General features: G+C 50.4%; 1 protein-coding gene across 9 annotated transcripts in view; it reads right to left on the bottom strand.

Moving 5' to 3' along the window:
- UIMC1 (ubiquitin interaction motif containing 1) overlaps positions 1-13,967 on the bottom strand; it is a 69,228-nt gene that overhangs the window by 28,322 nt on the left and 26,939 nt on the right. For 7 of the 9 annotated variants that reach the window (XR_004001720.1, XR_004001715.1, XR_004001718.1 and 4 more), the window contains 5 exons: positions 10,301-10,391; positions 5,327-5,451; positions 3,883-5,037; positions 3,773-3,808; positions 1,268-1,332 (listed from right to left, as the gene is read on the bottom strand). Coding sequence is in view for 1 of the 9 variants with exons in the window: in XM_030573710.1 (XP_030429570.1) it covers positions 1,268-1,332; positions 3,773-3,808; positions 3,883-5,037; positions 5,327-5,451; positions 10,301-10,391 (1,472 nt within the window). In the remaining 8 variants the exon portion in view is untranslated. The remainder of the gene's footprint in view (positions 1-1,267; positions 1,333-3,772; positions 3,809-3,882; positions 5,038-5,326; positions 5,452-10,300; positions 10,392-13,967) is intronic. The other 2 variants (XR_004001716.1, XR_004001717.1) reach the window with 2 other exon arrangements.

Genomic DNA, 13,967 nt, shown 5'->3' with positions numbered 1-13,967 from the left:
TCACCACCAGCCTCACGCAGCACAGATTGAAATTGACAACTGGTAGTAGCCTAACAGGGCATACTCCTCAAGCACATTTCAGCAGCCAGGACACTTACCAGAGTCTGGTTTATTTCACTGCCTCTGCTGCCTGGGAAAGCTCTGGGTGGCAACAGAGGCCAGCATTGCATCGGTTCACACCTGCAGGCTTTCTTCACAGCCACAAGAGCTAGAAACTTTCTGCATTTTAAAAAAACTGCTGAAGTTCTGCAGAAGCCAGGCAGCGTAGGTCCCCTTGCTCCACCGGGCGAGCTTCCTACTGGCCCGAGGTGAGCAATCAGCTGGCATTTCAAGCCCTGCCCCTAATCTCAGGTGTTCAGGCCAAATACTGCCATCTCAGTGAGGGGGGAAGAAAGTGGAGAGCAGGCAGGGAAAAGGCAGCAGCTTTATGCCCAAAGCATTTTGAACTATAAAAGTAGTTTAAAGTACCATGAGAATCAAGCAGCTTCCCACAGCTGGGCTTGCAACGCCTGCAAATATTGAAACCTCCCTAGTAAACTGCTCCCCAAGTCCTCCCCACATGCCTCTGCTCAGAGCTTATCTAGTCTGCAATAAGAACCGCAAACCACCCCAACCAATGTCTCCTAGCCCTGCAGGGAGAGATGGCAACCAGAGGCCAACTCTCCTGGGGTCCCCTTCAGAACCTGGTTTTACCAGAAAAAGGGGTAGAGGTAAAGCCAAAGGAGAATTGTGTTGCCATGGCCCATTGCCGCCACTGGCTGAGGCCTGGATTGGCTTCCCTGGAGCGCTGTTTCTATCTGGGGCACAGACGTGCCCTGTCTCTAGCATGACATTTTCTTTGCCTTCCCCTCTATTCTTTCTTCTTCAACGAAATCCCTTTTTAATAGACTTTGCACACTTGCCTTCCTGGAAAGACCATGCAATCCTACTGCAGTGTCTCATCCTCACCGCCCAGCCCCATCCTATGGCTCTGTTACATTCAGTCAGATTAGACTGCTGCTCCCCAGGGCCAGGATCACGTCCACTCAGCTGCCCTGCACAGCCCTAGCCCATGTCGGGATGCTGTCGTCAAACAACAACGAGAGTTCTCCTCTCCCCATCATCTCTGAGCTGACTCTGGCCGGCACCGTCCACCGACATCTACCAGCAGCCTGTACCGCTGCAGCCTACACCATGCCCAGAGCACTCTTCTGCCTGGGCTGCCAGGCCGGGGCTGCAGGGTTGTGTGTCCAGGAACCAAGGCTATGAAATGACCCCTGCTCCTCACCTCTGTGTAATCTGCATTGGTTCCCCATCTTCAGGCATGTCCTCCGCAAAGAGCGCCTGGGAGGCCTGGAAAGGAAACAATGCTGAGCATAAATAAAACACAGGCCATTAGCAGCCAGTTCCTCATTCTCCAGAGCTGGCTGAGATTTCCCAAGCTCCCTTCCACCGTTCTGCGCAAACCTTTCAGAGCCCAGAAGCCCGCCTGCATGCGTGAAAGGCTTTGAAAAATAGGAAGGATTCAATTCAATTCACTCTGAGCTCTGTTCATAAGAGCCTGAAAACGGTGCATTTTTCTGACAACACTGATTAGCAAAATGTAATGGGGCTCACCGGCAATTTGAGGACAATCAAGGGGCCAGTCATGGAATGAACAGATCCGGGAGGTCTCTCGCCCGGTTTGGGTCCCAGGGCAGCGTACAGAAGGGCTACCACAAGCACTACTCCTCGCCACGGCACCAGGGGAGGGGGTTGATCACAGAGGGACTGGCAGAAAAGCAGTTACCACTCCAAGTGGGTGTGGTAGGATGGCCAGCTGCTGCCCCAGCAACACAAGCAGACCACAAAGAGCAGCCTGGGGACGGGGAACCTCCAGGCGGGGTGACCACACAGCAAGTGTGAAAATCAGGACACCTTTTTTTTTCAGGGGGAGGAGGGATAGTTGCCGATATAAGACAAAGCCCCTAATATTGGAATATCTGGTCACCCTCTACCCCCCAGGCTGTGATGACACCAGGAGTTTTGGCCTAGAATTTCCCACCCCTGCTGTCAGCTCCACCCCGGTTACCGCCATGGGAAGGCACCGGCAGCCGACTGCAAACAGGATCAGAACTACACTGGCCCTGGGTTCCCATCACCACAGCTGGCAGTGAAGTAACATCTGTGACAGCAGCGGTGGGAAATCTGACAGAAAACCTGGCGCAGCCAAGGCTCAGGTGAGCTGTAAATATCCTGACCCTGGCAGCAGGTCACCTACAGTGGCTCGAGGTCAACGGGAGGGGGGCTCCACTCTTCCATTAGCACCGGGAAAGGGGATTGTAAAATGAATGCACGCTCTTTGGTTTGGTTTTGCTTCTTTGTGGCAGATAAAGACCTGCAGGGTTTTGTGCTCTGGGTTTCACAGAAAAGTTTTCAGGCTTTGCCCCCTTAGAAATATCAGCAGGGTCAAATCTGCTCTTCCCTGGCTTTGCTGGAGGCCCCTTGGGGGTTTGGAAGACGAGCACAGTGAGCTCCCGCCGTGCATCTCTGAGACATCTTGTCTCCCAAAGCTCATTAGGCACTAGGGTGAAATATGTATTAACCCCCCTCCCCAGTTTTAAACGATGTGATTAAAAGTCCCTCCTTCCTCCCTCAATTGGGGCAGTTCCCAGTGTCTTTTGAGCCCATAATTTCATTAGCTCTCCAGTAACCACAGAGCCTTCCAAGTTAAACAAGACCTGAATTTCTAATGGAAAAGATGAGGAGAAAAAAATGCTTGTGACACAAATCTCCTGGGTCCTTTGTATCCATCATAAAGAAGCCAAAAAAGGGCACACGGCCAATTTTTTCCCTCTGCAGGTCACCTTTAAGGCTTGTTTAAATATAGCCTCCAAATCCAAGCCCAAGCAAGAAAGAAAGAAAGCTGAGCGCACACCGCCCGGCACTTCTACGTTCTATAGACAATGCAGACACGATGCTTTTCCTGAGAGCGGTCGCTAGTACCAGACAGAATATAAATATCACAGAGGAAGGTAAGTATCTTTCTGTTAACTGGGGTCAATGATCAAATACACTTGGAAATAGGAACCACAGAGCGGAGCTGGCCGTCCCGGAGAAGATACAATTGTACAAGGATCTGGGAGTAAGTCAGTATGAGAAATGAGGGTTGGAAAAGGCTGGCACAAACCTAAAATATAGCAGTAATAAATACTTCATCTGACACCAAATCTGTTTAAACTGAGCAGTGACAGAAAGCTGTCTTCAGCACCGCCTCGGAGCCCTGAAAAGGGACAAACACCGACACCTAGCGTCCACCGGCAGAACAACTCGGGCCAGGCCGACTAGCACTGCAAACTCCCTCGTCCAGGACAGCACCTGCTACCACACACAACCCTTGGGCAAACGGCACACACACAGTTCACTCTATGGTCTGCAGTAGAAAGGACGCAAGAGAAAAAGGTCGGTACCCCACCCACCTGAGGAAGAGGGCAGGCCATTGGCCTGGAACGACGTTTCCGCCTGGAAAGCTTGTGCCGGCTCTAAGCTGCGGTGCCACAGGTCACATGCGCTTTGCCAGCCCTGCCTGGGATTGCACTAAGGCTCCACACTCTCAGCAGCTCTGAATCCCGAGGGATGAAGCTCTTGGAAGAGCGGGTGCTGCTCTGGAGCGCTGCCAGGCAGGTTGCTCTACATGTGAGATGCCCGGCAGTGCTCGGAGCAGTCTGGGAGCTGACCACAGCAGCAGAGGGGCTGAGCTGTGATTGGGGAAGCGAGCCACGGGGCACAAACAGTAGAAATGAAAGGCACTGACCTTTGCTGGTGTCTGGTCTGTTGCACAGGTTGGCCTCTAGACAGAGATGAAGAGCATTAGAACCCCCTGCTCATCCTGTCTGTACAATATGTACAAGCTGACTCCATTACCTGGCAATAGCTGGTGGTTGGTTCATCCTCGGACGCAGAGTTCTTTTCCTCTTCCAAGTTCTGCCCTGGATTCTGCTCGGGCTCCCTGTCCTTTGTGGCGAGAAGCCAGGCAGCACTCTCTGGCTCCTTCCTGCCACCATTTGTGCTGTCGGGAACGTCATTGGCCCTGTTTATTCGCTCCCCTTTCCCATGCTCATTCTGGCTCAGGGAAAAAGAGCAGGGCACGACAGGGTCACCAAACTCCTTCTTCTGCAAGAGCTGCCTCTGAGCCTGCTTCAGGCTCTTCTGGTACACCTCCAGCTGGCACAGGATGACTTGGGTGTACTGGTTTGGGTCCACCCCTTTGGGGCAGAATGGAATACCCCAGTAATAGTGCACTGTGTCTCTAGCATCTTCCTGCTTGCACTTTTCATCAGCCATGCTCAGTGTACAAAGCTCGGGTGCGTTGTCAGGCACCTTGTTCCGTTCCACGTGCTCAGCACAAACAGAGCCTCGTCCCCTGTGCCCACGTTGTGGAGCACACTCAGGGCCTCCGGCTCCACAGCTCTTCCTTGGAATGCCACCCGGCTCCAAGGGCCTGCCCTTCCGGAGCACTGCTGAGCTGCCAGCCATGGGCTCTCCCACAGAGCTTCCAGTGCTGGCCAGAGCTTGCTTGTCTTGTCCCCCACCCATTGCTTTTGAAGTGCTGCACGACCCAGAAAACAGTCTCCGAGGCGTCAGCTGCCAAGCGCCCGGAGTAACACGGCCAAAGGCGGGGCTCAGGGAGATCAGGCTCTCCCCAGAAGGGCTGGGTAACGTGTCCCTGGAATGGCTGCTTGCTGGCGAGGAAGCCTTTTCATTTGACTTTGCTAAAGGCTGGCTCTTCCCTGGAGACACGATTATGCTGCATAGTAGTGAGCTTTCAACTATTTCCTGGCTTAACCTCGTCAGCACCACAAGGGGGCTCTTGGCAACTCCTGTCTGTCCATTCCTGTCAGCTTCTGTGCTCCAGGAGTGGGCACTGCCCTCCGACTGCGGGGAGTTGGGGCAGGGTGGCACAGCTCCATGGATCTCAGCCTTTCCTCGCTCAGCCGGGTGGCTCTGCACTGGCTCGCACGTTGCCTGTGCAGGAGGTGGGGTAGAGGTCGCAGCAGGGGAATCTGAAGGCTGGCAGCTCTGAAAAACAAAAGATTTGCTTTCCAAGAGATACACTCTTTATTACAAAAACAAACGCCAAGGATATTGGCCGTGCACGCCCTGCTGTCACCCAGAGCGCAGAACGCACACAGATACTGCACAACACCACAAGGAACAACCGAGGTTAGTCCCCACATTCCTTACAAGTCACCCAAACTGCTACAGTTCTCCCGTCAGGCCACACGAACCAGCCTCCTTTCCTGCATGGAGACCAAAGGGAATATGTGAAGCAACATTTCTGTATGTCTCTGTACAAAGGCACACTTACATTAAGGCTCTCGGCGATGGCCTTCCTCACAAGCTCCTCTTCTTCCTCTTCCCGGCAGTTCCCTTGTCTGGCTTCCTGCTCACTCATTTTCAGAGCCAGTGCAAACTGCTCATCTTCAGTCATCTCTAAAGAAAGAAGCCAGGTTAACCCACCTGGTGGTGTAATGCTACAGGCTTGTGTATATGGGGACATCCAGGAAAATTAATCCACATGAACTAAAGGAGTGAATTTGAAATGGATTCGTTAACCCACATTAACCACTGTGTGGATGCTGTTAATTCAGAATTAAAGTGCTCTTCGTTCGGTATTTGAATTCACTTCAGAAGTTAAACAAACTAAACTGAATTAACCCACTTCAATTCTGACTTGCGGGAGGAGGATTCAAACAAGGGTTTAATGTGGTTTAACTAATCCACTTCAAATATACACCTTAATTAATTCAGATTAACATTCCTGGATGTCCCCACACACCCAGCACGTATGTGGCACATGGACGAAGGTACTTAGGGACTCTCACATTCCTAGGACAAAAACTTACAGCAGACCAAAGCTGTTAAATCTCAGCTTTCCTTAAGCGGTACTTTTGATATGGGCACAGACAGTACTAAACGCAAAATAATACACTTGTGCAATGCTGAATCACTGACCCAAAGTCCATACATTCAGTTAAGGTTTCCATAGCAATCTCAGCTCTGACTCCTTTGGTGTAGTCACTACAAAAGGACTTTTCATGCCCTCAGCGTGCAACAGAGGCAGCATTTGGCATTGCTGCAGACAGGACGTGCACCTAAGGACACAGGAAGAAGCTAGACTTTGATCACGAACGAAGGTATTTAAAAGGTTCAGTCTCACTGACAGAGCAGCAGTTCCTTTGCATTACACTTTATTACTGGCCACATTGCCCTGTGGTGTGCGATATCCTGGGAGGCCCTACTGCAGAGCAGGGCAAGGGGCTCACCCCAGCAAGCAGGTGCAAGCTGTATCTGCTGGACAGTACCCAGAAAGATCTGCCATGAGGGGCGAATGACCCCTCGCCCTGCTCCCATCACTGCTGTAATGGATCACTCTGCCAGGTCTGATGCATTCAGAACTGCTAGTTCAGCAGCACATTTCTTCCCCAAAGGATTCTTCAGTCACAGCAACCTAGACGCAAAGTTGCCTTTTTCAAACAAAGCAGTTACTTGGGAGAACACCTAGTTACTTAGATTCCGACCCTACTCTTCACCATGCTTAAAATACACAACACCTGCAGAATGGAGAATGTGGAAAAGCAACTCAGCAGCTCTCTTAGGAGCTGAAAAAGACATTGCCATGGTCAGAACTCAAACACAACTGGCAGATGTCCTTCAACCCTCTCAGGCATGTGCACACCTGCACCTGGGGGTAAAACAAAGCCTGAGCCCTCCTATCCCGAAAGCTGAGAAGCAACTAAACACTGGGGTTTTGAACAAAAGGGCCTCCTCATTCTCAGCTATAGCATCTCGAACCCAGCCCATTTCACAGGAGAAATGTCCCCCAGTAAAGCCGCACCCAGGGATTCCTGGCCTCTGCTTTCTAAACCATCTGCTGCCTACCAGCTGCAAGCAGAATCCAGCAGCACTGCTTCACTCGAGAAAAACGAGGAACGTGTTGGCTTGCGTAATGACACCACATTACAGCACAACTGCATTCAGCCAGCCACGGGACATCACATTTTGGGGATGTTCTCCCATTCTGTGCTGACAAGGTTATTTACTCCACTCAAGTGAGGTTGGACCATTCTTCCAACTATTCTGACTACAACTGCTGCATTCACTTTGGGGCCATCTCAGAGCAGTGTATTGTTTGTTTCTGTATTTTTCTTTACAAATTAATCAAGAAAAGAAAAAGAGAAACAGGTGAAGTGAAGGCAGACTGCAGCGCACTCAGGACCCAGGGGAATCTTTGTCCTTGGACAAAGTCATGCTGTAATTTTCCAGCTAGAAGGAACCATGAAAAGAGAATTTTCTTGTCAGTGTAAACACTGCACAATTCTCCATATATCAGAGAAGGGTCCTGTCACCAAACATAACAATACTCTGCACTCAGCCAGCACCTGTCTTGTTCAAACCCCAAGCCCTGTAAGGCAGGCAAGACTATGACCCAACTGGGCAAGCATGTACACATGCAAGTACATTTATGCATATAAAGAACCCCCACTGCAGTCACTGGAGCTCCCCGTGTGCTTAAAGTTACCCAGGTGCACAAGTGTTTGCAGAATGCGGCTATCGACATCCAGGCAGGTCAATAAATGCACCGATTTCTCAGAAAATTCCTATTGTACCTTTGTTGTCAGTTTCAACCAAGTGGATGTGGAACAGCTAGAAAAGCGACGGAGTCCTGTGGCACCTTACAAACTAACAGACATATTGGAACATGAGCTTTCGTGGGTCTGATGAAGTGGGTATTCACCCACGGAAGTTCATGCTCCAGTATGTCTGCTAGTCTATAAGGTGCCACAGGACTCTGTCATTGTTTACAGCTCCAGACTAACACGGCCCCACCTCTGAAGCTAGAAAAGTGCTGTCTCTGGCAAACCAACAAGAAAAAACTGAAATGTGTTTGTTTCCCCCCCAGGTGTGTAGGTGCTTTGAGGAGTGGGGAAGCCCCAGGCCCAGCTCCACCTGGAAATACACCACTGCTCGGAGAGTGGATGGAGCCGCTCAGATCACGTAAAATCCAAAGGGGCTGATCTGTTTCAGCTGAGCTGTCTGTACACTGACTCGTCTGAGAGACCCAGAATAGTACATCTGATTGTATCGAAGCACTGCATGCAGACACTCGCAATGTGTGTGTGCTTGATGTTGATTATACTGGGCATAATTTATGGTGATTAGAAATTCTAAGTATTGTGTTGGCCTCCTACTGATGTGTGCAAACAGACTATTTCAGAACTCTGAGGCACAAAAATAGATGCTGTGCTTTAGGAGGCAAGATTAATCTCAAGGGTGTCCAAATGAGATGGCAGATTCTCAGGATTTCAGAGAAATAACCACCAGCCAGCAAGTAAGGGGCACATGTGAGCCCACGCCCATGCCCACCCTGAGTCTTCCCACAAGAATGCCTCTGCTTTGTATTTTTTAAGGAGCAGTAGTTCCATTATTCCAAAGCTGAGCTTCCTACATACCACACTCCAAGAGACACTGAAGACATCCATCATGACAAGGCATGAAATCCAACAGCCCATACCCACTGGGACCAAGCCCAGCCAAGAAACATGGTGGCAGGGGAGAGAGATGCAGACAGAGTGTTTTTAAGACATCACAGCCCTAAACAAATTAAAACATTTCAGAGTCTTTTAAAATGCTAATATGGCAATTTACTGTGCAATTTATGTTTCCTTTTAACATTTCCATAGTGAATGAGATGCCAACCCCACTAATTCTAGTTCTAACACTTGCTAATGTGAGATTAACTCAAAATGGAAATGCAGAATCGCGCCATTTCCACATATCCAGAGTGCAATTACAATAAAGATGTTCCAATGTGCTTTAAAGTCCCAACTTCAGCCAGAAAAGACAGAGGGCGATTTCTGTGGGTTTGTCTCTGAATCAAATGTCACAGATCTATTAGATTTATGGCTTAGGTTCAAATGAGGAACCTGGCGAGAAGGCAAGAACGGGAGGCTACGTTTTACAAACCAGAGCCTGGAGAGAGCTCCCAGCATGGGGAGGCAGCTTCCAGAGAGCCTTTACGACACCAATTTGCCATGCAATTCAAGGAACACATTTAAATACACAGAGAAAAAAAGATTTCTACTGCAAAGCTTAAACACCAAAAACCTCATTCTCGTTTATAATAAATAAAAGTGCATCCTTGAAACTGAAAAGTGCCTAATTAATTATTGGTAGCTGACCCCTCTCCCACAGAGAATACAAGACCTGCATCCAAATCACATGGAAACCTTCCCCATCCGAGGTCAGGACGTAAGAGCTCACACAAGGCGTGATGCCCCAAGTCCTGCAGCAGGCCTCTGTCTGAGCAGCTGGCTGTGTGCGGGGAGCTGAAGGGACAGGACGCCAATCCCCCTGCACACCCACCAGCTGTGGAGCAGCAAAGGAGTCATCCCAGCCAAGACTTGGGACAGGCGGCACCTCTGTGGCAGCTGGGCCAACTCTATGCTAAGGAATGGCCAATGGATATGCCCCAGTCCTAGCTCCCCCCCACTCCTTCGTTCAGGTTCCCCACTCCAGCTACTTCACACAGAGGGCTTAGCCTTCTGCCTCCACAGACAAGGGGGCAGGATTTGCCCCATTTAGCCCAGATTCAGCAAACTGCAAAGGTCCCGACCCACAACAGAGTGGCTGCAGAGCCAGGAGTGTCAGCACCCTTCTCGTTACACAAGGAGCGCATGCATATGTGAGCCACACGCACGAGGGACACAGTCGATGATTCAGTCCCATTTTAATGCAATTCCTCCAGCCGTTTCAGGAAACCTGCCCCTGCCCTATTCCGTTATCTGTCTGCCATGGGGCAAGCGGCAGGCAGTGACAGGCGACGGCACTATCCAAACGGCAAGCCCCATTCATTGAGATCGGCGTCCCAGCAGGGTCAGAGATCTGCTCCTCACTGCAGCTGCTGCACTTACAACGTTTCACTCCTTGTCTTGTTGTGACCTGGATATGTTATTTGGAGCTGCCTTCCAGAGCCTCCAAGGCTCCCAACCAGCGGCTCTACTGGGGACGCAGCCTGACCCCTGCGCTGCTGGACCCAGTTATTTCCTTGACAGCTCCACACCTCATCTAGATACTGGATGCGATATGCGCTCGCTCGCACACACACCTAGGAAGGGGCACTAGTGTGTGCACTCTCATCCTGGTGAACACACAAGTGACAGACAGTCTACTCAGGAAGAGTGAAATTCATCACTGTGCAAGGAGGTCAGCTTAAAACCCCACGCCCCAAAAATACTGACCACAGTCCAGTTGCCCTCTACTCAGCTCACGTGAGACCTACGTGCAATTTTTCTTTTAGCAGCAAACTTCACTCTATCCAGCTGCTGCTTGGTTCTTTTCTTCTGTAATCCATTCTCCTCCTTGGACTCCTGCTGCAAAGGAAAAAACAAAGTACATGAACGACACAAGCAGTGGGGCCCTTCCCCAAGACACGCAGACTAAAACACTGGCTCTGAGGAACCATCCTCCATTTGTGTGACATTTGAATTTCAAATGTTCATTGAAGAACATTCTGTAACCATTAAAAGAGCAACCAAAGCATGCAAACAGGAGCTGAAAGAGACAACAGACTTCATGCCAGTCACTGCAATGCAGTGCACCTGTTATACCTGTCTGGCCTTGAGAGTCATAAGCAAATGCCTAACGTCCAGCAGACTGGCAAGTGAGGACAGTTCCCATCAGCAGAGCTTCTAGCATTTTGTCCTGGACAGCTCGAAAAGCCCCAAGAGGCAGGGCTTTCAACTCTTCATTTGGGGAGACAGCCTCATGCCCTTCCCAGCCAGCACAGCCAGCCTACTTGGCCCCTAATTTTATCCTAGTACTTTAGACCTCCACGTGTTCCCATCAGCCATTCCTTTTGGGTGCTCGCAGCCTTCAACCATTTGTAGTCTTGTGGCTTCCTGCAATTCAGCAAACTGCATAAGCACCTGTGTTACTACAAGCTCATTGATTCAATGGAATTATTCACGTCTAAAATGACAAGTGTACTTACATACATTGCCCTGTTAGGCCTTAGTCAAGCCACATGTTTCCACATACATCAGGCAGCTGCTGAAGATCCCTGGCTATTTACATTGCTTGCCACTGAATTCCTTCCAGTAGGCATCATTTAGTAAAGCTGGGCCCAGCAAGGAACAGCTCTCCAGGGAGAGCCGGAGAGGCACTAACATCTCCCTGCTCCCTGCCAGCAGCTCTCTTACTTTGCAGCTTCCAAGACATTTAGTGTCAGGCACGTTTGGAATCTGCCACCTGTCTCACCCTCACCCTCCACCTCGAGCCGCTGTCCTGTCCCAGGCTGCTCCTTCCAGGTGCTGTGCTCACTTCAGGTTATTTTACCCTGGACGGCTACGCTGCAGCCTTCCAAACCAAATCTACATTTTGCTGTTTCCTGCCCAGAGTTTTTATCCTGGACTGTCTCTCTGTACTGATGTGTTGGGAACTCCTCCCAATTTAATATCATCAGTGGATTTTTTGAGCGTCCTAACACCAGCCCCTGTGGCCTCTGCTACTGACCTCTGCTGAACTAGATTCCTGGCTATTTATCATTACCCTTTGCTGATACCCTTGTAGCAGGTTATCAGCCCAGGAGTGTCCCTACCCACACCAAGCTGAATTATTTATCCAAGTAAGATTTTGCTAGACACACTATTAAGTGGTTTCCTGAAACCCCTAATACATTACACCTACTGCAGTCCCTTCCTCCACGGATTGCAGAATTGGATCAAAATGAGCAAGCATGCCTATCCCTACGCTCCTGCTCCCACCAAAGCAGGGGTGGCAACCTGGGGCTCCAGAGCCACACATGACTCTTCAGAAGTTAAAATGTGGCTCCTTCTACAGGCACTGACTCCGGGGCTGGAGCTACTGGCGCCAACTTTCCAATGGGCCTAGGGGGTGCTCACTGCTCAACCCCTGGCTCTGCCCCAGGCCCTGCCCCCATTCCACCCCTTCCTGCCCCCTCCCCTGAGCCTGCCATGCCCTCCCTCTAACCCCCCCTGCCTCCTGCATGCCACAAAACAGCTGATCGGGACAGCTGATCTGGAGGAGATGGGAGGGAGGGGAAGGCACTGATTGGCAGGGCTTCCAGTGGGTGGGAGGTGCTGGGAGCTGATGGGGGGCTGCAGATGTATTACTGTGGCTCTTTGGCAATGTACATTGGTAAATTCTGGCTCCTTCTCAGGCTCAGGTTGGCCACCCCTGCACCAGAGGATTAGTTCTAACTATTCCTTTCCCTTCTCCAACCACACCCAGGCTCTGACTTCGCTCTCAATGTCATTTCTAAGATCTGCCCCTTTTGCTCTGTCCCCAAAGCCAACACTTTGTTTCACACCATGATTTGCTCTAGCTGAGATTAGAGTAACTTCCCCCCTCCAGCTCCCCATCTACCCCTCCTCAGCCTACCCAAGGTTCAGCAGTTAAAATAATATTCCACTGGCCTGCCAGTTCTATGCCTCAGAGGGTCTATCCCCCTCCTGTATAATCCAGGCAGACTCTGTAATCCTCAGCCCACCTCTCGATGCACTGCTGCACCACCAGTTGAGCTGTATCAGTCTTCTTCCTTCCTTCTTGCAACTACCAAAACAATCTCAACGATCACTCACAACACTTCTGCCTTCAGTGCTCATCCCAGATCCCCGACGTGATTTAGGAACGTACTCGACTTCCCTTTGCAGATGCTGCTTGTTCCCATGCATGGAACACACACTTACAAAACCCGCTACCCGGAAATGGAGCCAATGACTGGAAAGGGATCTAGCTCAGCATGCCGGGATACCAGAATCCCTTGATGTGTCTCTAGTCTCATACGCTCAGTTACCGAGAGCAGGAGGCCCCTCTGTTTTACCATTTGTGGGTACACAGAGTCTAGACATTTAACAGTTTCAGGAGTAAAATTATAGGCAGGGGAATGTTTAATTTGCTTCACAATGTTCCGCTGTACAGCTCCAATGCAAAGAACTGCTGAAGGGAATCCAGCGAAGCCTGATGAGCCCAAACACACACAGAGCATCTGAGCTCCAGAAAGTTTTAAATCTTCCTTATTTATTGAACCAAAGAACCAGCACGCACCATTTAATTAGGTTTTACTTCTGCTGGTGGGAGGCTGCACCTCCAGGGGCAGAGAAACCCTTTGCCCAGAAGTACTCGGCTTGCAGGCAAAGCCAGCCTGGAGATCCCTGCAGCGGATAGAGGGGCCTGCCATAGGCTGACCCAACCTTTTAACAGTGCTCATCTGCCGACAAGGACGGTAGAAACTCAAGAGGCCACTCAACCAAATGCTTCTTTAATAAGATCACAAGTCCAAAAAACCCCTTAATCAATTAAATATCTCCCAGCTGCAGCCAATGCTTTTTGTTCCAAGGTCATCACGCACACTTGATGTACAAGGAGAAACTAAGAGCTATGGCTGGTGTGATGCACCTAATGTACACTGCTGCACTCAGTGACAGCCCAGGATAAAGCCTCTTCTCCGGGCTACAGCTTTCAAATACAGCAACCTGAAGGACTCCAAGCTTCCTGCTCCTTGTAGGCAGAGGTACTGGAGCTAGAGGTGCGGGGGAGGGGGTGCTGCTGCACCCCCTGACTTGAAGTGGTTTGCATTCTATGCAGGGTTTGCAGTTTGGTTCCATGACTCTCAGCGCCCCAGCCCCCCTTGCTTGTAGGAATGTGCTCTTTACTGTTTGGGTCCCTCTCACGAGCAATTTCATTGGAAGCATTGTCCAAAAAGTGCAAAAATGGTTGGCTTCCAAAGCTCTCGGCTGTTTAAACATCTGCTTTTCTTGACAGGCTCCAAGAGGCAGTAGAAAAATACACTGCCTTGCTCACCCTGCTTTGCACAGACTCCGGGGAGCAAATCCAGCCACAATGCAGGCAGGTGCAACTCCCTGCCTCTGAAGAGTCAGCTCGTTTGATTCCCCTCCCACGCCCCGGACACAGCGATTGCTCTCACA

Source organism: Gopherus evgoodei, chromosome 8 (assembly GCF_007399415.2).
Source record: "Gopherus evgoodei ecotype Sinaloan lineage chromosome 8, rGopEvg1_v1.p, whole genome shotgun sequence".
Classification (NCBI taxonomy): domain Eukaryota; kingdom Metazoa; phylum Chordata; order Testudines; family Testudinidae; genus Gopherus; species Gopherus evgoodei.
Note: the sequence above shows the minus strand (reverse complement) of the source record. Positions and strands in the feature narration are given on the sequence as shown.